Below are 27236 nucleotides of genomic sequence, written 5' to 3' on the forward strand. Positions count from 1 at the left end.
ATTAAGATCCCAGGGGGGTAACGGCGCGTGCACTGGCGGAGCCAGATGTCGCACCCCCTGGATGAAATTCCGCACCAAGGAATGAGCAGCCAAAGGCTTCTGAAAGAAGATGGCTAATGCTGAGACCTGACCCTTGATAGTACTCAAGGCCAGTTTCTGCTCAACCCCTTGTTGCAGAAAAGCCAATATTCGACTAATCGAATAAGACCGAGGACGGAACCCCAAAGGTTCACACCATGCAATGTAGGACTTCCATGTGCGATGATAAATCTTTCTGGAAGTCGCTTTCCTTGCTTCAACTAGAGTAGGAATAACTGAAGCTGACAAACCTTTGTCCTTCAGCACCTGGGTCTCAATAGCCAGGCCGTTAAAGCCAGCGATCGTAAAGCAGGATGGAAGATCAGTCCCTGAGACAGTAGATCCTCCCTGAGAGGAAGTCTCCACGGGACGTCCGCCACCAGTCTGACCATGTCGGCGTACCAAGCTCGACGAGGCCAGTCCGGAGCTACCAGGATTACTGGAATTCCTTCCTCCTCTATCCTGCGAAGAAGTCTTGGCAGTAACGCGAGAGGAGGGAAGGCATATATTAGCTGGTATTGCCCCCACGGGGCGATCAGTGCGTCTGCGGTTTCTGCTAGAGGATCGCGGGAGCGAGCCACGAATCTCTGAACTTTCCTGTTGAATCGTGATGCCAACAGATCCACATCCGGGGTGCCCCACCGTAGGCACAACTGGTGGAAAACGTCTGGATGGAGGGACCATTCCCCCTGATCCAGGGTCTGACGGCTGAGATAATCTGCCTGCCAATTCTCCACCCCCGGAATGAACACCGCAGAGATTGCTGGAACAAATCGTTCCGCCCAGCGAAGAATGCAAGCCACTTCTTTGGCCGCTCGGACACTCTTGGTGCCCCCCTGGTGATTGACATAAGCCACGGCCGTGGCATTGTCCGACTGGATCCGAACCGGGCTGCCCTGGAGCTGCTCGGTCCAGTGAATCAGACAAAGTCTGATCGCTCTCAGTTCCAATACATTTATCGGTAACCTGGATTCTTCCGGGGACCAAAGTCCCTGGACAGATAACTGACCGAGAATTCCTCCCGATCCGGATAGACTGGCATCCGTGGTCACTATCGTCCAATATATTGGCAGAAATGACTTTCCCTGGCTGAGCATCGGAGACCGAAGCCACCAGACCAAAGACTCTCTGGTCTGTTTGCTCAATCGGATCTGATTGTCCAAGGATTCCGGATTCCGATTCCATCTGAGAAGAATCTCTTGCTGAAGAATTCGGGTATGGGACTGGGCAAATGGGACTGCTTCGAACGAAGCCACCATCAACCCCAGAACCCTCATGCAAGTCCGAAGGGAAGACCAGCTGTTGGACAGTAACAATTGGACTGCTGATTGAATCTTTCGGAGTTTCCCTACCGGAAGAAAAACTCTTGTCCTGACTGTGTCTAGAATTAGACCCAGATATTCGAGCCTCTGGGTGGGAACCAGAAATGACTTTTGCTGGTTCACCAGCCACCCGAATTCCTGTAAAGAAATCATAGTAATTTCTATGTTTTGTAGCAAGGTCTGAGGAGACTCTGCATGAAGCAGAAGATCGTCTAGGTAACCAAGGATCGATATACCTCTTTGGCGCAGAAGTGCCAACATTGGGGCCAACACCTTTGTGAAGACCCGCGGAGCCGTGGCGAGACCGAAAGGTAACGCCACAAACTGATAGTGGTTCTCTTCTACGGAAAAGCGTAGAAACCGCTGATGTCCTGCGAAAAATGGGAATGTGAAGATAGGCGTCCTTGATGTCTATGGACGCTAGGACATCCCCTGGATGCAGGAAGGCTGCTACCGTGCGAATGGACTCCATTCTGAATCTTCTTATGTTGACAAAGAATTGAGTGCTCTTAAGTCCAGAATTGGACGCACTTTGCCCTCTTTCCTGGGTATTGTAAATAGGTTTGAATAAAACCCTTGAAACCGTTCTGTCCAAGGAACGTGGACTACCACTCCTTGTTGTAGTAAATCTGTGACTGCTCTCCGCAGATCTTCTAAACGATCCGGGGATAGTCGAATATTGGAAGGGAAGAATCGCGCCGGTGGGAGAGATCGAAACTCGATCTTGTACCCTGACCTTATGACTTCGCAAACCCATTTGTCCGGGATTCTGGAAAGCCATGGATCCGGGAACCGGCGCAGACGTCCCCCCACCCCAGTTATGGGTGGGGGCGCACCTTCAGGCTTTGGATGGTTTATCTTCAGGTCTGGAGGGGGCGGGCTTTTGCTTGCCCGACCAACGACCCCTGACGCCTCCTGCAGGAGCTTTGGAGGACTTAGTTTTTTCACCCGCGGGACGAAAAAACCTCTTGTGAGCAGAAAAAGAAGGCCCTCGTCTTTGACGAGTTCTTCTACCTTTAAAATTTTGCGGTAAAAAGGTGCTCTTTCCACCCGTGAGATCTTTAATGATCTCATCTAAGTTGGCTCCAAATAGACGCTCTCCTGAAAAGGGGATATTAGCCAATGCTTTTTTGGAACCTTGGTCGGCTAACCAACCTTTTAGCCACAGTGTACGCCTGAGAACCACTGCTGAGACTGATGCTCGCGCCAATAATGGAGTGGCGTCTAACGCCGCATCACACACAAACTGTAACCCCTGTATCATTTGTTCCAACAAATCTGATACCGCCTGAGGGACCTCTTCTAAGTCCCGGCGTAACCACTTGGTCCATTCAGTTACAGCCTGCGAAACCAGACCAATAGCTATTATAGGTCTGAAAGCTGATCCAATCAAGGAAAACATGGTGCGAGACATAGCTTCTATCTTGCGATCCACTGGATCTTTAAAAGACGGAGCGTCTTCTAAAGGAATAACCGTGGCTTTATTCAATCTAGCAATTGGTGAATCCACCACAGGTGGTTCTGTCCATTTCTTAATAAGGGTTTCCTCAAACGGATAACGCCTGTCAATGCGTTTAGAAATAGTAAAAGTGCGTTTTGGCAGACGCCATTCTTCTTCGATTGGATTGCCAAAACATTTGGGCAATGGAAAAACCTTCGCCACTTTGATGCGTTTTTTAGTCCCAAAAGGGATTTCAGTTTCAGCTATTTCCGATGGAATATCCTGTAACCTTAAGGTCTCTTGAACAGATACAATGAGTGCGTTTACCAACGCTTCCTCTCGGGCTATGGCGGATGCCGAAACATCCTCCTCACTGTCTGAAGAGACAGGACCCGAGACACCAATCCCAGATGAAGTACCTGCAACTGCAGAAATGGGCTCAGAGTCTGAATCCGAGGTTTCAGATAATAAGGGGTTAGGCGGGGGTCGCTTTCTTGCGCCCTGTCCCTGACAAGCCACTTCCACCCGGGACACAAAAGTTTCCATAATAGCTGACAATGATTCAATTGTCAATGGGGTGCTGGAGGATCCCGCAGACCCCTCGAGGGGATCCGGAGGAGATACATGAGTGGCAGGGTCCATGTTAATTCAGGACACCTTTGCCAGCAAAACAAAAAAACTTTTTCTTTTTTTTTTTTTTGTGTGTCTCCCCCTAGCGCAATAGCGCCCCTCAGAGTACCTGCTTCTCGATCCCACAGAGAGAGAGAGAGGGACCCCCAAGGCTCACCAACCGATGCAGTGCAGTTTCCAACCAACTGCAGTCAGCGTCTGTCTTACACAGACTGGAAGGAGCTGTTTACTTTTTCCCGGGTAGAAGGACGTGGCTCCGCCCCCTGTGTACGCCTTCCGGCGTTCCCAGCTCTCCACGAGGTAGCTGGGCTCACAAAACATGGCCGCCCCCATAGAAGAGACGTAAGACTCCAAAAACATGGCGGCCGGCGTGACCTGAGGACATACATGCATTTGGTCTACGGCAAAATGGCGGCGGACCGCCAAAATCGTTTTCCCAGCACATCCACCTGCATCTCTGCTAAGAGGCGATATATGGATCTACAGGAGATACACTACACATAAGGTAGGATTATACCTCCTATGTCTGCTGTAATGTTACAGTCTGCTGGGTAGAGTGTTAGCTCTTAAACCAAGTCCACTTCCCACAAACACATGCTGTATTACAAGGGGGACTTGTAAGTATCAGATATATACTGACCATATATGGAGGGGCCCATAATACATACTGCCTCATAACGAGGAAAAAAGGGAACGTTTACTCACCATACCGAACCGACAGGCACCCTCTCTTCACAATACCCTCTCCACCGGGGTGGGGGTTTGTGGACCACTCCGGACGCCTCGACTCTCTGGTACCTGGCGTCCAAGCGAGACTTTTAACTCGCAAGGTCAGTCCCTCCACTGGGACTCCGTCGCGGCCGACCCAGCGCGGAGCTCTGGTCTGCACGCGCTCGTAGGCAGAAACCGGGGTGACCACTGGATCTCAACATCCAGCCCGTCGCCCGGCCCCGCATACTTACTTGAATATGTCGCGGCCGACCAAGCGCAATGCCATGGTCTGCGCGCGCTCGTAGGCCGGCTGGGGTGACCACAAGTGTCGCCCAGTCCGGCATTTTTGCTTGAAGATCTCACAGGAAAAAACACTGGAGAAAACTACCTAAAAAAATGTCTTTTTCTTAAAGAAAAAAAGTCTTGCCAGGACCAAAAGATCCCAGCAAGGAACTTAGGTCCTTACTCCTGACTAGACAGAAAAAAACTGATTCCCTGTAGCAGAGAGAGGGAGGATATACCCTCAGGGACTGCCCCTAAGGTGGAGCCAGAACGTTTTGTCTTTCTGCCTAGTCCTACTCCTGCGGAGACAACATAACCCAGCTCTTGAGAATCAAGAAGACTACGTCTGTCAATGAGCGATAGAGAAATTAAAAATTAAAAAAAGGGTTTCAGTTTGTGGTGCTCAGATGCAGTGAAGATCCACTTTAACCCTCCTCTTATGTTAGAATTCCGTTACTATCCATGATGTTTAGGGTCAGTTTTGACCCGTGTTTTAAAATACCCTCTGAATAATTATTTATCATCAAATTTGTTTCTTACCTCTTGGTTACCTTGTTAGGCTTCTTTATCCTTGAAAAGATTGGTTTTAATATTTTTGGTGTGACCCCTAGACCTTTCTTTTGATAGCATACCTCTCATTTTCAAATTTAAAAAATGGCAAAATAAAGTCAGCAACTCTGAAATGAATTTGTCCTATGTTTCTTCACTTTATTTAGAGAAGCAGACAAGCAGGAAAATAGATAGGCCCCTCCCTAACTACAGCTCACAGGGCTGAGAGGTGATTGGCTGTCACTGTTACTAAGCAGAGAGAGTGTTTATGATTTCAGTTTTGGCACTTATTAGTGTCCTAAAATCCTATATTATAACTGGGTCAGAATTGACCCTAACACCATGAACGTCTTAATTTTCACCACAGTATTTTATAATTTAGTGAAAAGGATTATTATTATTATTACATTGTTTAGAGGTTCCTGACAAAGTAAAAAAATCTTGATGCAATAAACAAATTTATGTGATACTTATAGACATTCAAAACCTGAAAACGGGTCAGTTCTGACCCTAACATAAGAGGAGGGTTAATAAGAAAATATTAAATGTTTATGGTAATATTGTTTAAAATGTAATAGTAAAAAGTCAGTAATATGGCAGGCAGGGCACAGTTGGACATACGTACATTAGCTGGTGAAACATTCATTTTACTGTTATTCATTGCCAGAGCATTTAAGGGAAAGCTGCATTAGGTTTCCTAGCTTTATTATATCACGTGTGGCTGTCAAAAAAAGAATAATGTCTAATCCCTCTTCCCCAGTAAAATACACAATAGTCTCCATTTTGGTTAGTAGCACTTTGTGGAATCTGATGCATCCCAGCTCTGTACTGTGTGATCTGAGCAGCAAAGAGAGCAGGCCTGTGATGGTAAAACGGATCCGGTGTTTGGGCAGCTCAGTAATGCTCTTACCAGAGTTTTCAGTTCCAAGAAGGTCAGTGTGGTGCAGTTGAAGAGTTCAGGAGGAAGCCAGCCCTTTTCTTCACTGCAGTGTCGGATCGCGTTGCCTACAGAGAAGAAATGCATGTAAATTTCAAATCAGACCTCATCACAGCCATGCTTTATCTACCATATGTAATTCATACACCAGAAACCAAGCAATTTAGCTGTGTATAGTGTACTTATAAGTAAAATGATCATGAAGAAATATTTACACGGACATAGATATTAGAAATCCCCACTTACTACCTAATACTGTGCTCTGCTGTATCAGGAAATACACCCTATTTGCTCCTTTCTCACACCTGATTATTATGATTGTAATTGTATGAACTTTATTTATGCATCTTGAATTTGAAAGGCAAAAAAATGAAACATATACCTGAAACTTGTACTGGTGCTAGCGATTACAAAACACCATTGTGTGTCTAATAACAATACAATTAGCTATGTCTCTCTCTCTGCAGAGTGGAGTGGAAGCAAGCACACAGGTAAATCACACAGAATGTCCATTTGTGCATCAACTTCCTTCAATACTTCTACACAAAATAACTAGCCCACATCTATCAGGTACCCATTGGGTGTTATAAATGCATATTAATAAAGTCAAATGTTAGATATTTTGCTATCTAATAGGAAACAAATGGTCTCAAAATGATCAGCTTTAGTTTATATACCTAGTCTGTGTAGGACTGTCTCACAGTGATTTACATTTAACTAATTGGATGGTGCTTTCTAACACAGACCTGGTGGAATGTATCAGTGATCTGCTAAGTCACTACCTAAGCCAAGAGCCTTCTGGGGATGTCATGTTTAATGTGTGATCCTAAATGGAGTGTGTGCAAAACTACTGGGCCCAAACCAACCACCTTCTATCAGTGGAATATTTAGAGGGGTGCGGTGTGTCCACTGTGTGTTGCACTGCACTAAGGGGTGTCTGTACTGAGGGGGTGGTCTGGGAGATGGGGTTTTAGGAATATTAGGGGAGATCTGTAACACTGCCCTATTTTAATTGGTAATTGCGTAGCCATGCAACGATGTACCCAAACGCGCTATAAACAAAAAAAATCCCAACAAGTTTGGAAAAAAAATATATTTTTTTTTCTGCTATAAAACGTATCCAATAAAAAAAAAAAAAAAAAAAAATCAAAATCTCTTCATAAATTTAGACCAATATGTATTCTGCTACATATTTTTGGTAAAAAAATACCAATAAGCGTATATTGATTGGTTTGCATCAATGCTATAGCATCTACAAACTATGCTATATATACTGGAATTTTTATTTATTTTTATACTAGTAATGGTGGTGATAAGCGGCTTATAGCGGGACTGTGATATTGTGGCGGACATTCTGACAGTTTTGAAACTTTGTGGGAACCAATGACACTAATACAGTGATCAGTGCTAAAAATATGCACTTTTACTGTACTAATGACACTGGGTGGGAAGGGGTTACACATCTAGGGCGATCAAAGGGTAAAATGTGTGCCCAACATATTAATGTGTGCGCTGTGTACTGGTTTCACTTCACAATGCGCCAGTTTTTACTTCCCACAAAGGCACTTTGCTGCTGTCAAAAGAGCCATGTGTTTGTTAACAACTCCTTTCAGTAATTACTGGAACGGGTTGGTTGGTGGCGCGCAGATCACATACTAGGTACATACATACAAGATTCAGTGCAGAGCGGCCGCCCTATCACAGTATACAGTATGTACGGTGGGTGGTCCGCAAGTGGTTAATGTTGATAGATGTAAAGTTATTCACTTGGGGGCTAAAAACATGCACGCTTCCTACATATTGGAGAACAGCTGGGGGAGTCAATGGGGGAGAAGGATCTGGATGTTCTTGTAAATCATAGGCTAAATAACAGCATACAATGCCAAACAGCGGTTCCCAAAGTCAGCAAAATCCTTGCATAGGAGAGCGAGAGAGGGAGAGAGAGAGAGGAATAGGAGAGAGAGAGAGAGAGAGGGGGGTGGGAATAGGAAAGAGAGAGAGAGAGAGAGAGAGAGAGAGAGAAATAGGAGAGAGAGAGGGGGTTATAGGAGAGAGAGAGAGAGAGAGGAATAGGAGAGAGAGAGAGAGAGAGAGAGAGAGAGAGGGGGGGGGAATAGGAAAGAGAGAGAGAGAGAAATAGGAGAGAGAGGGGGGAGAGGAGAGAGAGAGAGAGAGGAATAGGAGAGAGAGAGAGAGAGAGAGGAATAGGAGAGAGAGAGAGAGAGGAATAGGAGAGAGAGAGAGAGGAATAGGAGAGAGGGATATCATTTTGACCTTGCACAAAACATTAGTAATCCCTCATCTGGAATATGCAGTTCAGTTTTGGGCACCCGTTCTCATAATAGACATTGGGGAACTTGAGAAAGTGCAGAGGGCAACCAAACTGATAAGAGGCATGGAGGAGCTCAGCTATGAGGAAGGATGTATTCTCTCTTGAGAAGAGATGATTAAGGGAGGATATGAGCAAAATAAAAAAATACATAAGTGATCCATATAGTAACCTTGGTGTTGAGTTTCTCACTATAAGATCATTACAGAGGACAATGGGGTACTCTATGTCTGGAGAAAAAGAGATTTAATCTCTAAACACAGAAAGGCTTCTTCACGGTAAGAGCTTTGAAAATGTGGAATAGATTCCCTTGAGTAGCTGGTTCCGACTAGCTCAGTGGAATGTTTTTTTTTTTAAAAAGGCCTGGATTCTTTACTAGATACACATAATATAACTGGATACTAATATTTATAGGTAAAGTTGATCCAGGGAATATCCAATTTCCTCTTGGGGGATAAGGAAGGAATTCTTTCCCCTGCTAGAGCAAATTGGATCATGCTTTATTGTTTTTTTTTTTTTTTTTTTACTTCCTCTGGATCAACTGAGTATAGGATTGTGGTTTTTGGTTGAATTCTGTAGTGGCTCTGCACTCTCTGGGTAACACACTTATGACCCCTGCACTTTCTGTTACACACTCCAGTCTCCTTCACTCTATGCATCATGCACTCTTTAGCCATACACTATGTTTTTACACTTCATACTCCTGACTGCTGCACTCTGTATGTTGGGCTGTACATTACTCCTGAAGTTCTTGATCCACTTCTCACCTAGCCACTGTGCATAAATGGCCAGGAGAGACAAGTGTCATTCTGGGAGGATGTATCTGTATGCCCTCTCAGAATGGGTGCTCATGCGTGGCTTCAGGGCATGATCTGACTGGTGTACACAGCGGATTACAGATTGGGGTACCAGGCTGCCGTGATTGATGTTGGTACCATGTAATCCCTGTGACCAATCACTGTGATCACTCTACCAGTAGTAAACAACCCGGATTACCACCCCTCCAGAGCAGTACAATGTGACTATAGTGAACTGTACTGCTCTGGTGGCAGTATATAAGCATACATTTTTTTATTTTTATATGCTGTACCCAGTCAGTGATCACCGCCACATGAGTCAGTGTCCCTGATCACCGCCACACCACTCATACTGTCACCAAAAGGACTTTGCTCCGATGTGTGATGCTCTCTGAAGAGCAATCAGTGTTCAGATTGCTCTTCAGAGAGCACCTGACAGGCGGTGGAGGAGGCATTATATTGCCTCCTCACCACCTGCTTTAACCCCTTGGACCACACACAAGCAATTGGTGAGCAAACAGGGGGTACAAATCCTGCCATATCTGCAAAGCATTGCAGCTGCGGTATGTGTACATCCGGATCCCTGCAGCTAAAGGTGGTTGCAGTTGAGGGGCAGTAAAACCGCTTTATTTATTCTTAAGAAACAGTAAATCTTAAAGTGATATTAAAGTCTTGATTTTTCATGTCTAAAATAACAAAGTTATACTTACCTCCTCTGTGCAGTGGTTTCGCACAGACGAGCCTGGATCCTCCTTCTCGGGTCCCTCGCTGGCGCTCCTGGCCTCTCCCTCCTTCCGAGTGCCACCCAAGCCAAGCAGCTGCTCTGTGTGTCCATTCAGACATAAAGCCACAGCTTGGCCCCACCCCCTCTCTCTCCTCATTGGTTCACTGACTTTGATTGACAACAGTGGGAGCCAATGGCGCTGTGTCTCAGTCAATCAGAAGAGAGAGGCCCGGACAGCCGAGGCTCTTGTGCAACATTGCTGGATCAAGATGGAGCTCAGGTAAGTCACAGTTCTCCAGCAAATGTCTGTTGACAGACAACTATCTTCCCACTTATCACTATTGGGGGATATACGAGCTATGTCTATTAAATAACGGCCGCAACTGTGGGAAAATGGATTCATTCTTCACCAGGACAATGCGCCTGCTCACACAGCACTTTCTGTGAAGCAGTTTTTGACCGACAAGCACTTTACTACAATTGAACATCCTCCATATTCACCCGATTTAGCACCATGCGACTTTTATCTTTTCCCAAAATTTAAATCGGTGCTTAAAGGGACATGTTTTGAGTCAATTGATGCTGTAAAGAAGAAAATGGCAGATGTGTTGAAACAGCTGACAGAAATGGATTTTCTCCATGCCTTCAACCAGTGGAAAACAATACTCTGCAGCAATGTATTAGTGCAAATGAGGAATATATTGAAAGCGACCAGCATTAAATTTGTAACACATAAAAAATAAAGGCGAGTTATTTAATCAGTCTTGTTATTTAATAGACACACCTCATATTCCCATTTATGGTCAGCCTTAAGCCCCATACACACCGGCCAAATTCCGGGCAACATCGGCCAGTAAAAAAAAAAAAAAACACGGCAGATATTCGGCTGCATCAATTAATCCAAGTATACAAGCGCTTCTTACTTTACATTACTTTTTCAAAAATACTTTCATTTGGTGTACTCATAGAATTCTTATTTGTTATTGGTTAAAACAAAGAGTCTTGTGAAACCTGCAGCCAAACCTGTATACTATGCATCAATGGTTGTCACCTGTCACAGAACAAAGATTTACACAATAATGGTGTACCCATTGTACCCACTGTGCCATTAAAAAAATGCATTGTGTGACTGGAGTAGGGTATGACTAACAGTGTAAATAATTTATTGTCTGACTTTACATGCCTGCCATAATTTGAACTAGCAGCAATGTTTAACCATATAAGTGGTCACTGTAGAGTACAACGAGCTGGAGGCTTAAAACATTTTTTTTTTTTTTTTTACAATAAATTACGCCTTATAGTGCAGGGTTTTATTTCTACATAGGGTCTTCAAATATATGGGGGTCCTATCAGATCTGGGAAAATATCTCCATAATCTCTGAAATTAGATAAAACATTGCAAATGCATCCTAACACAACATACCAGAAATACAAATCCTTGATGGCTTTTATTTACTTTCCACATTCTGCAAATCTCAGAATGGGGGGGGGGGGGGGGTGGACAAAAGAAAAAATAATACTCTGGTTAGTAAACCGCTCTCTTGTATGTATTTCAATTGTGTATTTAGCAGTTTGCTGGAGTTCAGCATCAGTAAACCTGCTACATATAAAAGGAAAAAAGAAAATTGGAAACTTTGATTTACTCCTTTGTAGCAGGGGGCTGGATCTCCTTATAAAGCTCTGTGCCTGGACCCTGCAAAAAAATATTCAGCAAGGCAGCACACCAAGAACACATTTTTTTGTTAAAGTAACATTAAAGTGGTTGTAAAGAGCAAATGTTTTTTACCTTAATGTATTCTCTGCATTAAGTTAAAAAAAATCTTCTGATAGTAACTCCTTTTCACCCCGTTCCTAAATACTTACCTGAGCCCCATCTCAATCTAGCACTGTGCAGGTCTGCAGCAGCTCTTCTCCCCTCTCCCCTGTCTCACCTTTCATTACTTTAATTAAAAAAACTAAAGTTTTACCATCACTTTAATCTGGGCATTGAAAGTCTTGGCTAAATTACATTATCAATTAATAAACTTTGCATGACCAAAAATGCTTTGTAGGTGACAGACTCTTTAATGCTTGATTTTTCAATTATCTGTGAAAGGCAATTTTGTGGTTAACAATTATCAGCCTAATTTGTATATTAGCCAAATTAAAAATGATATTGCTCAAGGCACACTTTGATCCATATACCGTATATCCAGACATGAAAAAAAAAAAAAAATGCAGGATCAGCGTGACACATTTTCATATGCACAATCTGTGCTGCGAGTACATATTTCAAGCCTCGGGGACATTTTTATGTTACTGTATGTTTCTTGCATATAAGGTTTCATTGTTTCACTTACCCACAGATCCCTTGGGGCATGGAACAGCAGCTGGTTGACCAAACTTGGTCTGTGGCCACCAGATTCCAGCCTCGAAGGCTTTGGGACATCCATTGTAAATCACTGCGGTGAAGGTAGAAAAACAATCACTAACATGTTTTCCAGAAATGTTTATGATTGACAGATGTAAATTTCACCCTGAATAATTAATAATCCTTTAAATAGTAATTACAAAACAATAAAATATCAGCTGTGTAAAATAACAACCACGTGCCAGTTACTGAAGACAAGTCTTATTATACAGAACAATGATGGAAGAGAAATCATTCCCTTAAAGCAGAAAATGATGTAGGTCCTGTCACCTTACAGGTCTGTAGCCAACAGTAATAAAATTGTCACAGTGTCTGCAGCTGTTACCTATTGACTCATCCTGTGCCAACCAGATTTAGAAAGAACAAAACCAGAACTTGCTTCCAGTGATTTAGAGAAATACCGCTAATGGAAAAGCATATGGGTCATGACTTCCTTTCTTTTCAGATTTTGGCAGCAGAATCCTATGGAAAAGGGCTGGGACACAATCTACACGCAACACATCCGGACAATGTCAAATTGCTGACCTTTTTTAAATACTATCCTTTTTTCATCATGCTCATTTTTAATAAAATCAAAGTTCAGACTGATGGTCTTACTATTACAGGAATCTTTTTATAGTCAAGGCTAAACAAAACAAGCAGATTTAAAGAAACATTAAACTAATGGACTAATTTGTTAAGATAAAGAGTTTAGGGAAGAAAGCAGTAAACCACAGCAACCCAACCAGAAATTCATTTTAAAAACCTTGGTGGCAGTAACTGGATGTTCCCAACAACTGTACTTTTAGCTTAATAACTGTTACATTTAAAATCATCTTTAGGTTACTTAGGAAAACCACAATTTCTCATGTACTATTGGAATGTTGCAACTCTTAGGATATGCTTAGACAGGTGCTTAAAGCAGAGTTCCGGCCTCAAGTACCTTTTTTAACTAAAAATACCCCTATAATACTAATCCATCGCCCTTTACAGAACCCCTATTCTTACACTTACAAGGTGTACGGTATTGAATTTTAGTCAAAATCTTTCTTTTAAAAATGCTGTCTGGGTGCGGCCATCTTGGATGTGGGCATCTGAAGCCGCAGTGAAATCTGCTGTGTCCTTCTTCCTGATTCCAGGGAGTGTTCTGGGAGTTCTTCCTGATTCCGGCCTCCTGGGAGTGATGACAAACAGCTCCCAGGATGCAATGCAAAGGTGGAAGTGATGTCGATGGCCGCGGCCACAGAGGGGGGAGAAGGAGGAAGTACAATCAAAAATGTCCTGAAAATAAGGTAAGGGACCCCCGAAAAAAATTGAAAATGCCCAATTGTTGATCAGCATAGCGAGCACTCCAGGAATCACTAAAGTTGCAAAATAGGCCGGAACTCCACTTTAAAGAGGGCACTTTATGTATGCCGTTAATGCCTAACAAGTACCCCCAAACTGCTGGGTCAGGAAGAAGGTACTGATCCAACAGCTCAGAAAGTGCAATCCCAATTATTGGGCAAAGGCTTGTTTTGTACTGACCCAAATATTGCAAGCAAAGTTTGGTCCATGCCTGCCTTTGACCTGCATTGTTTCATTCCTGGTCCCTCCCCCCACAGCAACACTGTGCTGGATACTTGTGGGATCATACACTAAAAATAACTGCAATTTCCAGCATGAAAATGGTGGTGATTAGACATTTCATTCATTCTTAGGTTTTATTCACTTATGTATCGAGCCATTACCTTCACAGCCTTGATTCGTAACCTCTGCAAAAGGATTGTCACAGCGGTTACACTGCCGGCCAATAACACCAGGTTTACAAGGGCACTGTCCTGTTTCCATGTCACAGCCACGCTCATAAGCTCCGGATGGGAAGCAGTCACATGGGTAACAAGCGTCACTCTCCTGTGGTCTATAATAATTATCCTGTAATAGGATTAAAAAAAACTGTTTAATGCAAAAAATAAAAAGAAAAGTACAGGGCATTGTTTTACCACGTTAAATGCAAAACTTGCAAAAACATATATGCTAATAAAAAAAGCGGCTCAGTAGGCTAAATCATCTTTGGTGCAATATCCCTAAGTGTTAAAGCAGTATTAAACCAACAAACAAACATGTATTATATAGGGGCGTACCAATTCTTCGATGCGATGGCTGTATTAGGTTTCTTTTTTAGGTTATCTATTTTCACACTTAATCTGGTGATCCAGCCAGTAAGTCTGTTGTTTTTCAAAAGAACAAGCTCTCTTGCAGTTACAGGGATGGCACAAACCACAAACATAGGTGCTTACAATAATCAGCTTTTATTTATATAAAATCTTTATCCCAAGATAAAAAAAAATAAAAAAACTGTTTGCTCTAACTGCTTATAAAGAATTAGCTGGCGTTTGGCATCAATTTGTTAAGTCTACCTAACTCTGTTAGTACATTCAACACCCCCCCCCCCCCCATACTGACAATGCTGCTGTCCAAATGTGCCCCTGTGCTTCTTCATCCAGAGTGGGGGTACTCCAATACAGGAGATGTGTTACTGGCCAGATCACCAGGTGAAAACAGAGGGGAAAAAGCCTAAAAAAGAAAACGTATGCAGCCACTGCATCTAAGGATTGGTGGGCTGCAATTGATTACATTTTTGGGTTTATTACTATTTTAAATAATGTGATTGATAAATAAAAGTATTTTCAGTTCAAAGCATGTGCACAGACATGTCGGTGTAATATAGCTAAATATTAGACTATATACTAACTCAGGACCAAATACTCCTTTATACATTACATTTCTGTGGTTTTGAACACTCCTAGGAATTTTTATTTTAAGTAATTTCTAGTATTACTTCTGCATCATATGTGGCTCACTCACTCAAGGAACAATGCATGTATATAACTCATGGGAGCTCAGTACAGTTCAATTTTTATTAGCCAGCCTTCAAATAATTGATGAAAGTTGATTTCAGACTTCCTGACTAACACCATTGCTTATCACACGATGTTATAAAAAATCAAATGTATTACATCGCCATATGTTTTTATGTAAATATGTGTAAATAAATATAATGAAACACTCCACTGATGCAACAAAAATTTTATGTTATCTTTTCAAATACATACACCGTCCATAACATGACTAACAAAAACTTACTTTACAGCGACACTCTCCATTTGTCTTATTGCAGTCCGGATCAAAGCCTTTGCTTACATCACAATTACAGGGTCCACAAATTGGATTTCCCCACCAGCCTCTAGGACAGGGCAAATCCACTCTGAAAAGTAAGCAATAAATATGCTCAGGTTAAAAAAAAAACAAACCCAAAATTCGCAATTCAAATTCTAACTGACCGAGCCTTCTTTTTTGCTTCACCAAAATGATAACCCATTTAAAACAAGATGTTCTCACTTTAATTGCAACCTGCTCCTGCAATTCTGTCCTTTGGAAAAACAATCTACTGAGCTATCATTGGCCATGTGGCTGCCAAAAGTTAAAGCATATGTGAGGCTAAGTTTTTTTTTTGTCATGTCATCCCATTCTGCAGACAGAACTGGAAATGAGGATAAATCAATCCAAAGCAAGGTAAATACCTTCTAACAGTTGGTACTGGAACTTTGGAGAAATTCCCTTCATTCATTTAGTCCCAGCAACAGTGTTCACCAAGACATTAGGCAGAAATCAGCTACCTAGCAGGGGCACAGAAGGTAAAAAAGGGGGATCTAACCCCCCCCCCCCACTCAAAAAAAAAAGGTTTTTACATTAGATACTCTTTAATGATAAAGAAAGATAAATAATATGCTACCCCATAATTTTATATTCATGATATGTATCTGTTGTACCATGATGTACCATTTACTCGTGTTAAACAGTATTCTGTCTTCTTTGTACTGCTTGACATGTGTGAAATACCTGGTGATCCTGCCAATGTCCCTGCTTTCCGATTGCAAACAAACCTCACTTGGCACGGGAACACATCTATATCAGCAAGGTCAGTTTTCTGACTGTGCTGGGAGAACAGCCTACCTGTTTTCCAATGATCAGACTTGTGCTGACAACCCCCCCCCCCCCACCCCTGCACAGCCACTTACTGAGAAGATTAGTGTACTGCTGTTTCTCCACCCGCAAGTCTCCAAGCCCCTTATGCAGCTTAGAACAGAGTATATGATCACTGCCTCTCGTCTATGAAGATTCTTTTCAATTATCCAATCAGGTGAACAGAAAATCCCTGTTTACTTTATTTGCACATGATTTGATAATTATAATGAATTTTCACACAACATTGTATGAACATTCTAGAATCATTTAAAAAATCAGCCTCACAGTCTCTGTTTCAAGAATTAAAAAAATACATGAATAAAATTGTCTTAATAATAAACACAATTGACTCAGATACATATAAAATGTAAAATAAGTTAGAATAAGAAGGTAGATTGGCTATACAATCATTTGTCATGTGTCACAAGAGTAAGAAATCCTTTAGAGCAATAAATCAGTTGTCATTAAATATGACCTCCATACTTGTTCTCGCAGTACTGTCCATAGTAGCTTGCTCCACATTCACAAGTGTATCCATGAGAAGAGCTTAGCTTTCTAGCACAAGTAGAAACATGCTCACAAGGGTTCAGGCTGCACACATCAACACAGTCTCTTCCAAAGAAGCCTGGAGGAAAGAAGATTTAGTTACATGCGCTACTGGGCTGATGCCACATCAAACACTGACAGCTTTCAAAATAACCTGATCAACAACAGATTAATGTCACATGTTTTAGGTCCTAAAAGTAGAGGTTATAAATTGTGTACATATGTCCATTATATAGCCTGGTTTGGTTTCAGACCTCTTTTCATAAATTTGTGATCAGAAGAAAAAAAAAAATAGCCAGTCAGTGACCGCTACGAAGCTAAAAGCGAAGAACATTTTTTCAACATTATGCAATATCAACGATCAACTGTAAAATTCACATTTTAGGGTCCAAAAAACAGAAAACAATGAACATTTGAGCATTCTAGAACAGAAGCACAGTGATCACTATTCTACACGCCTAAAGGTCTACAAACATTGAAAGGCATCTACTTACAATTCCTTAGATTACATTTATAGTAAATCTTTTGAGGACTAATACAATCAAAACGTATAATTTAGAAGTAGCTACTTATAGTTTTGGAAAATTAATTTAAAGTAGGTTGACAATGACAGATCCTTTGCCTGGAGCAGGGGTCTCCAAACTTTCTAAAACAAGGACCAGTTTATGGTTCTTCAGAATTCAGGGGCTGGCCAGTGGGAATATAAAATGTCCTGAGTCTGTGGGAGTAAACAATGCCTCAGGCGTATCTGTCAGCGGAAGCAAAATAAATTAGATAACGCCTGTGGTAAGTAGGCTGTGGAATACTGCCCCATCCTTGGTATTAGGAGAAGGAATAGGGCCCCGTTATTGGTATTAGTGGAAAGAATAGGACCCCTTGTTGGTGTCAGTGGAAGGAATAATGCCCCATTACTAGAATAAGTGGGAGAAATGGTGCCCCGTCATTGGTGTCAATGGACAGAATGATGCCCGACTGATGGTGTCAGCAAAACAAATGGTGTCTTATTGTTACATAGTTACATAGTAGGTGAGGTTGAATAAAGACAGTAGTCCATCCAGTTCAACCTGTGTAGGTGTGTGTGGCTGTAATCATCTCACATAGCCCTGTTGATGTCAGTGGGAGGAATAGTGCCCCAAGATCCACATAAAAGCTAGCAAAGGGTCACATCTGGCCCACGGGCGCAGTTTGGAGACTACTGGCCTAGAGACACAGCTGTTCCAGTGTAAAATGAAGTTAAACTACACACCAAACCCAGCTGGAAATGGAACCATTGTTACATATCTAAGTATAATGAACACTTACCTGGTTCACAATTACAAGAAAAGCTGTTCCACTCATCACTGCAATCACTGTGGTATGGACATGGATTTGAATCACAGGGATTATCTACCTCGCAGCCACTTTCCACATTGAAGACACTTGCTTTATTCATGTTTAGGGTTGCTATGTTGGTTGAGGTTTCTCCCATTCTTACTCCCTGATGGCATTGAATGATACGTTATTTGTGTGTGAGCATGGCATGACAAGGTTCACTCTTTACAAATTAGAAGACAATGGAGAAACATGAATTTTATGACTCAAATGAGTGAAGAGTTCCAACGGTGGATATATCCAGTGATGTTTTATAGCAACTCACAATAACAGAACATACAGCAAACCAGTGCAAAAGCCTGCCTGTTTTGGCATATGGCACCCATCTGATTTTTGTAATCATAAAATAGCTATACAAGAAGTGTTTCTCACTAGATTTTTAACTTCACCTAAGTGTCACAGCAAAGTTGTGAAAAGAGAAGAGTTTTTTTTTATAGTGACAGCTGCGCCAGAAAACAGGAACACCTTCCTCTAGTGTGGTCCATCCGTGGAGGAGGAAATCAGTGCTCTCTATAGAATAACGAAGCAGCAGCCATCATCTGAAGACTTGGGGAGGGTAAAACTCATTCCTTTGTTTAGTAGCTAGGATCAGATAAATGTTAGCAAGACACAGTCTTAAACATAAAATATTTTGGTTTGGTTTTATTTCCAAGAGAATTTAGCAGGATCTGACAATAACTAGGCCACCTATAGAATATGTATCCATTTAGTAGGACATTCTTGGCAGAGTTAGGGGTTGAAGTGGTCTACGATTTCTTTGGCGGGGAGGGCAACTCCAGGAGCTCAGAAATAAGATGCAAGTATGCATGTTTGATATAATAATTGGAGGAACAAAGGACCCTTTGGTTAACATATTGTTTCCCAAAGTCTAAATGCCCTCTAATGACTGTGTGTGGTTTCACAAGAGCTATTGGTTCTCTGAGATATCAATACTAATAATTGAGGGTTATTTGTAGGATTTATTTAATAACAAATTTGAGAGCAATAAAGTGTCGTTACCCATAGCAATAACTTTGTGAGAGACAACAGAAGATGACTGCTTATTAGTTGTTATAGGCCACATTTTTCTTTGACTTACTGTTTAAAGCTCATCGTAACAAGGCAAAATGTGACAAGTCAGTGAAGCAAAAGGAGAAAGCTGAAGAAATACCAACGCCAACTCCAGTCTCATAATTGTTCTACCATTAATAGCATGGGAATAAGGCAGACTTTTGTTCATAACATTGTCTACAAATAGGAGGTGTAGCTATGCAAGTGAAAGATGACTGACATTCCCATTTCTGTTACAGAATGATATGTAGATGGGAAAACACAGAACACATGAGGGTAATTCCACCCTTACCTTTTCTCACAGGACTGCCAGGTAACATGAACAAACACAAATGTTACGGTCTTATAAGTGCAATCTATAGAACACTCATAAATTGCAAAAGACTAGTAGAATTCAGCAAACCGGCAAGGAAAATTAGTAAGCTAATATTAACCATTCTCTATTCCTGGCCAAAACATTTCGATACACTCATCCACGTTTTCCACAAGTATATACAAACTTTACCATGCATATTTATGACAAAATATCCCTGTACAACCGATTTCTGTAATAGTACCACACTATGGAGTGGAAATTTAGCTATACAAAAAGGTCTATGCAATAAAAAAGCAATTGTGTTGTTTATTTGAGAATAAAGTAGAACGGTTATGAAAAGTCTGCTGCATTTTGACCAAAAATGAAACATTCTTGATAAATAAAAAAATCTTTTATATATTGGGATTCCAGAGGTACTAGTTAGTGATCACATATATACAGTATCTCACAAAAGTGAGTACACCCCTCACATTTCTGTAAATATATTATATCTTTTCATGTGAAAACACTGAAGAAATTACACTTTGCTCAATACAAAGTAGTGAGTGTACAGCTTGTATAACAGTGTAAATTTGCTGTCCCCTCAAAATAACTCAACACACACAAAATGTCAATATTTGGGATGACCACCATTATTTTTCAGCACTTAGAGTTCTTTGCCATGAGGTGACATGTTGAACTTCCAGTGACCAGTATGAGAGAGTGAGAGCGATAACACCAAATTTAACACACCTGCTCCCCATTCACACCTGGGACCTTGTAACACTAACAAGTCACATGACACCGGGAAGGGAAAATGGGTAACTGGGCCCAATTTTGACATTTTCACTTAGGGGTGTACTCACTTTTGTTGGCAGCGGTTTAGACAATGGCTGTGTGTTGAGTTATTTTGAGGGGACAGCAAATTACACTGTTATACAAGCTGTACACTCACTACTTTACATTGTAGCAAAGTGTCATTTCTTCAGTGTTGTCACATGAAAAGATATAATAAAATATTTACAAAAATGTGAGTATATTCACTTTTGTGAGATACTGTAAGTGAACCATGTAATAAATAATGCCTTGGGCCAGCAGTAACTTATCCTCTGTAGACTCACCTTCATACAGCCATTAAATCCTTGCATTACGAGACCTTCAGATTCTGATAAACCACCAACAAAAATGGTTTTCAGTTTCAGCCCTGGCAGTTCATTACCAATTTCCACAGAGTTCTGTTGAGACAGTAAGAACAATTATGTTTTCCCATAGTATTTCCAAGCTATTCTTGAACTTTGGTGTTTACCGTATATAAAAAATAAATTATATACAGTGTATATATACACACAGAACAAATTACATTTGTATTGATTAATTGTTACCTGATAAATTCCATAGTCCAGATACATAATGGCCAAATACTTGATGTCCTTTCCATCCTTAGAGCTTTTCAGCTCTATGAGAAGGTGATGCCATTCGCCATCAGTGACTCTGGTCTGGTGGATTTTCATACTAGCTATATGGCTGATACCACTGTACACTTCAAACTGAATATGATTGTTTACCACCTATTAAAAGTAAATATATATAGGAGTGAATTTCTGTTAAGTATAATAATACAAAGCTAAGCTTAAAGTTTAAGTAAAGATAAAATTATTTTTTTCTTTTTTTGGATAGAGTGCAGAGCGATTAGATTGCCTGTCAGTTTTTTTGCTATCTCTGCCCTTGTTAAGGAGATTCACCCTCTTTATTTGTCCTGTTTACAATATTGATAGTGAAAGGATAAGAAAATCCCACATTTAGGGTTGTCCCCACAAAAGTAATAGAGGGGAAATCTTCCAATGGGCACACAAGTTCTGGTGGCCTGGGGGTCCCCAAGGAATTCCCTTAATTTGAAGGGATTTCCTCTCATTTCCTGTTTGGCAATGGGACTGGAAGTGAAGGGAAATCTCCCTTATGGGACACCAATCACGAAAAAAATCTGACAGGGGATATAACCCTCCCTTACTCTATCTAAATAAAAAACATTTTTCCTATAGCTCTTCTTTAATGCTGAATATAATTTGTTATTATATTAAAAAAAAAATTAAATCTGGTGCCAAGGAAGGGGTGATTCTAAGGTCAAGAATCACATTGGAGCTTTTATTTTACTGCAGAATAAATACACCCGAGATTATGTTACAAGGAACACACATGGGCCAGTTACTTGTTTGAGAAGATCTTTAAATGCGGCTTTCTTTCCTTAAGGCCGGGTTCACATATGTGCAGGCCGTAAGTTCGTACCTGGGGTCCGGGGCGTGTCTGTTCACCGATTTAGGTGCAATGAATTTTTGGCTAAATCCGCACCTAAACCGGACCCACACATGCACAGGACCCTTTTGCAATTCACTCCGCGGCCGCCCCAGACCTGTGTGAACTGGCTCTGTTAATAGCGGGTCACACTCGCATGTCAAGTGGGGAAACTTGCATCCAATTCGCACATATATGAACCCAAAAAAGTAGACCAGCTTTTCACTGTGGATAGTTTAGTATTGCTATTGAGATGTGTGCGCAAAAATTATGAGCTGCTCGATAGATTTTGTGAAATCTATATTTCACAAAAATAAAGATTTGGCTTTCCAACCCAAGAAAGGTATCAGTGTGGCAATTCCTAATCAAATAACTGCTTTCTGAGCTTACTGCTTACTTCTTGATTCTAAGCAATTAAAATGTTACTAAACTCACAACAGTAAAATCAAACTGTATATGCAGTAAAGCATGCTTGTTATACTCGTTGGGAAAACTAAAGGGTTAATCCCGTGGATTGTGTTAAAAGGCTGTTTGATTCTGTCTTTTCTGATCCTTACCTTCTTTTACTGTCCCCAATCCATCTGCTGATAGTAAAGAGCCCTAGGAGGCACTGAGTGTATTTTTTTTTTGGGAGGGTGCATGTGATTAGCACAGGGCCAATCAGCACTGTCCAGACAAAGGGTCAGGGGTTATGCAGCCTCATAAGACAGTTAGAGGAGAATGAAAACCCCTCCTACAAGCTTTAACCAGTGCTCGGCCAGGAACTGATAGAAAAGACTGTTATATACTGCTGATGAGAAAAGGTATCTAGCAGTTTACACTTACTAAAATAATTGCATTTCCATGTTCTGTGGGCAACCAGATATAGTGAACGTAGAGTCCTGGGTTTAGTAACGCTTTAAAGCTGAAACTTGTTAAAATTGTTTTACTTACTGTAAGGAAGTGTATCCCATGCCCTGCTATCTGCTTAGTGCTTACTGTGTGCTTACTCTCTTCACAGCACTCAACTTCCAGTGCTGCATGGGTTAACTGGCTCTGGTCTAACACTGAAATACACTGCAGCTACTTTCTGTCCTCTCCTCCATTCACAACACTCCATGCATAGTTTTTACCAAATGCGACATATTCTGTGAATGGGGTAGAGGTGGAATGCAAGAAGGTATGTGAATGGAGGAAAGGACAAAGAGGTTAAGTTAACCCATGCAGCACTGGAAATTCCACACTCTGAAGGTGACCTAGCTTCAATGAAAAAAATACTTCTACAGTAAAAAGCAGTTAGCCGGACACGGGATGCACTTTATCACAAGTAAATCATATGACTGAAACTGTACACCCCATAAAAAAATTACCGTATATACTCGAGTATAAGCCGACCCGAGTATAAGCCGAGGCCCCTACTTTTACCACAAAAAGATGGGAAAAATGATTGACTCGAGTATAAGCCTAGGGTGAGAATGCAGGGTGGCGGGCATGGTACAGGAGAATGCAGGGTGGCGGGCAGGGTACAGGAGAATGCAGGGTGGCTGGCATGGTACAGGAGAATGCAGGGTGGCTGGCATGGTAAAGGAGAATGCAGGGTGGCTGGCATGGTACAGGAGAATGCAGGGTGGCTGGCATGGTACAGGAGAATTCAGTGTGGCTGGCATGTACAGGAGAATGCAGTGTGGCTGGCATGTACAGGAGAATTCAGGGTGGCAAGCATGGTACAAGAGGATGCGGGGTTGCGGGCATACTATTGCGGCTGTGTTTCACTTACCTGTTCCAGAGGCGCCTTCATTTTAAAAGTGGCGCCGCCCGGCGCCGACACGTCATTGCGTACGCGCCGCCGCTGCTCGGGAAAGCAGGTATACGTTCGGCTATTTCCGACCTGTCCCGAGCGGTGGCGGCGCATGCGCGGTGACATGTATACGCCGGGCGGCGCAATTTTTAAATCTTAAACACGTCGGAGCGGCCGGGAACTTTTTTTTTTTTTTTGACTCGAGTATAAGCCGAGGGGTACGTTTTCAGCACAAAAAAATGTGCTGAAAAACTCGGCTTATACTCGAGTATATACGGTAACTACAAATGTAGTTTATACCGGTTCAAAAAAAAAAAAAAAACTTCAGGGTTTATGGTTGTTCAAACACGTTAAACTGTGACTTCTAAAGAACTTTAAAATTATAATGTTTCCCTCTTGTTTATTGAGGTTTACATACAGTTTATTTTAATAAATAAGAAGCTCATCAAAGACAACATTACCCATTACCACTACAGAAATTTAGTTTGTCATTGTCACACATTATTTGTTATAAACAGACCAATTTTTTGGTGGCTTCCTAATTTTTATGAGTATAAAAATGATTTTTTTAAGACCTTAACCTTGAACCACATGCAAAAAAAAAAAAAAAGAAATCTGCTACTATTAATGGTAAATCCAAGGTTGTTCCTGTGTCCAGAGCTGGATATGGATTTCTTGCTGATGCATTGTTTATGGAAGTATTGCTAAGTATGCTGCTGTTCAGCTACATGGAAAAATCTAGATCCTTACCTGGATATTAATCCTAGATGAAGACCCTGCATTAACCTGCATCAACATGCCACTAGCTTTACGGGTTCTGAACATCAGCCCGATAAACCATGGCACAGACACAGTGATTTCTATATCAGTCCATAGAATAATCCCATCTCCTTGAAAACGTTGTGGAAACGGCATAACTGAAAAGGCAAGTATAATTTTATTGGCATATTTTCCAATTTATATTACTTAGTTTGGCACAGCCTAACACAGACTCGTTTTATTACAACTTGGAGCACAATTGAAAAAAATAAAAAAAATTTTATATGCAGTAATTAGCAACAACATACTAAAAATGGACAACTCAATAAAACCAAAACAAACATTGCTATATCACAGCAAAGCACAAACCACCTTATTGCTTGACATTATCAATATTTACCATATTTATCTGATAAAATTTCAATAGGCTTTTAAGTTTCTCTACACACCAAAACGAACAAAAAAACAATGATATAAAAATGTAAAATTTGGAACTTTTAGGTTGTCTTGATGACTGAGATAAGCAGATTTTATGACTCCATATGAAGAAGATAAAGATTCATGCAGTTATGTGGTTATGCTAAATAAATCATTAAATTATCTTAAATTATTAAGCAGCAGTTTCTAATGCATTGTGACCTACCTTGCTCACAGTTTTTCCCTCCAAAATGTAAAGGACAGTCGCAGTAGTAGGTGTTCCATTTGTTAACACAGGTACCGCCATTCTGACAAACACTGGTGTCACAGAAATTCCTCTTTGCAGGACAACCTTTACCCAAACAATGGAAAACCATATTAGTGCATATTAGATGGACACAATAAAATGTCTATACCAGCTTGTGTTTTTTCTGGCGTAGGCTGCCATTAAAGTGGGAGTAAACTCCCATTGACGATTTTTACCTATAGGTAAGCCTATAGTAAGGCAGACCTATAAGTACAGTAAATATATCCAAACTGTGCACTGTTTAGGATAGATTTACTTGTGAACCCGCCAGTGACATCACCAGCACATGCAATCTAAAAGAAAGGCACATCGTGCTGTTCCTTCAGAGCCCTGTGCTTTGAACAGTGGCTCCCGAGCACATGCACGGGAGTGAAGTCATCGCGGCTCAGTCAATCAAGGGACTGGAGCTTGCCAACCCGGAAGGAAGGCTGATGGAAGATGGAAGTCATGTCAGTGGTGACAGCACGCCACTGGAAGGCTTTGTTTTAAGGTACGAGCACATTGTAACTTTGCCTTGCAGGTTAAAAAAAAAAGCGCAGTTTACTACCTCTTTAAAAGCAATGTTGAAAGTGTAGTCCAGAGGGTATGCTTCTAGGGCATTGCATATACAGTTGTGCTCAAAAGTTTGCATACCCTGGCACAAATCGTAAAATTTTGGCATGAATATTGAAATTATAACTGATCATGCCTTTTATTTAAGGATAGTGACTATATGAAGCTATTTATCATCATATAGTTGTTTGGCTCCTTTTTAAATCATAACAGAAAGGCCCTGAATAAAAAGTTTCCATACCCTGGAATGTTTGGCCTTGGTACAGACGCACAAGGTAACGCATATAGCTTTAAATGACAAATCAGGGTTAATTTCCCACATCTGTGTCTTTTCAAATTGCAATTAGTGTCTGTGCATAAATAGTCAATGACTTTGTTAGCTCTCACAAGGATGCATTAAGCAGGCTAGATACTGAACTATGAGGAGCAGAAAAGAACTGTCAAAAGACCTGCGTAACAGGGTAATGGAAACTTATAGAGATGGAAAAGGATATAAAAAGAAATCCAAAACCAGTACTGTTCAATCACTTATTAAGAAGTAGAAAAATCAGGGATCTCCTGATACCAAGCCAAGGTTGGGTAGAACGAAAAAAATTGCAGCCACAACTGCCAGAAGAATTGTCCCGGATACAAAGAAAACCTCACAGGTAACCTCAGAAGAAATGCAGACTGCTATAGAAAAAGACGGTGGGTTTGCTTTAAGGAGCACATTACAACGAAACTTGAACAAATAATATTTAAAAAAAAGGTCCTGAGCTTTTCTTAAGAGATTAAATGTGAAGATAATTAGTGAAAGCAAAAGTAATTATAGGAATAATGTGATGTTAAGTCATCATCTGTACATAAAACGTCCTTAATAAGTGTAATCCATCAGTGGTAAGTGTGCATAAAATACAAAAGACGAAAGTGAAGCTATCAAAAATTGTGTGAATTGTGTAAAATATAAAAAAACAAAAAAAAAAAAAACAGTATTGTACATCAAGTACCTGCTAGGGTGCCATTGTTGGCTATAAAACTAGCCATGTCTATGGGTTTGCTGTCAATTGTTAAATTCCTCATGCAGCCAATAAACTGCCTATTCTGCACTGGGAAGTCCTCCGGCAAGTCAGGTACACCTCCCAGCAACAGTGGCCCTGTTAAGTCAAGTGACCTAAAAAAAAAAAAAAAAAGTCATTATAAACCATCACATCAGTTGTTATCAATAACATATGGGATTTTACAAATACTACTGTCAGTCTTCTTACAAAATCATTATCAAATGGTGACTCCCAAAACACAAACCAAAGCACAGGCTTTAGTACAGAAATGTACTTTTATAAATGTAAAAATATGTATATGTGACCATAATAATTCTAAAAATATCCACAATAACGATAATACATATACAATGCAATCGTTAAAACAAATTTATATAAACTCATTATTAAAACGTCAGTCAATATGGTAATATCTGTTACTGTCTGTGAGTAACTTTCCTGACTTTTCTTTAGCTTTTTCGTTTTAGCTTTCAATGTTTCATAGAATCCAAAAAAAAAAAAAAAAACATGGTTGGTAAAAAGCAGATCATTTGTTTTTTTTTTTAAATAGGTCAAAAAAAAGTTCAAATGTGATAAGTATGATGAATGCACAGGAATTTTTTTTTTTTTTTTAGTCAGTAGCCCTCTGTTTACATTAAG

At 40.9% G+C, this 27236-nt stretch overlaps 1 protein-coding gene across 5 annotated transcripts in view; it reads right to left on the reverse strand.

Moving 5' to 3' along the window:
• The window catches only part of CELSR1 (cadherin EGF LAG seven-pass G-type receptor 1), a 248525-nt gene that overhangs the window by 48294 nt on the left and 172995 nt on the right, over positions 1 to 27236 (reverse strand). For all 5 annotated transcript variants that reach the window (XM_082257090.1, XM_082257088.1, XM_082257087.1 and 2 more), the window contains exons 7-17: positions 26547 to 26710; positions 24928 to 25053; positions 24276 to 24442; positions 20842 to 21027; positions 20581 to 20694; positions 18046 to 18220; positions 16681 to 16822; positions 15316 to 15436; positions 13920 to 14103; positions 12140 to 12241; positions 5924 to 6018 (exon numbers count right to left, since the gene is read on the reverse strand). In XM_082257090.1, the coding sequence (XP_082113216.1) occupies positions 5924 to 6018; positions 12140 to 12241; positions 13920 to 14103; positions 15316 to 15436; positions 16681 to 16822; positions 18046 to 18220; positions 20581 to 20694; positions 20842 to 21027; positions 24276 to 24442; positions 24928 to 25053; positions 26547 to 26710 (1576 nt within the window). The remainder of the gene's footprint in view (positions 1 to 5923; positions 6019 to 12139; positions 12242 to 13919; positions 14104 to 15315; positions 15437 to 16680; positions 16823 to 18045; positions 18221 to 20580; positions 20695 to 20841; positions 21028 to 24275; positions 24443 to 24927; positions 25054 to 26546; positions 26711 to 27236) is intronic.

Source organism: Pelophylax lessonae (genome assembly GCF_965119305.1).
Source record: "Pelophylax lessonae genome assembly, chromosome: 4".
NCBI lineage: Eukaryota > Metazoa > Chordata > Amphibia > Anura > Ranidae > Pelophylax > Pelophylax lessonae.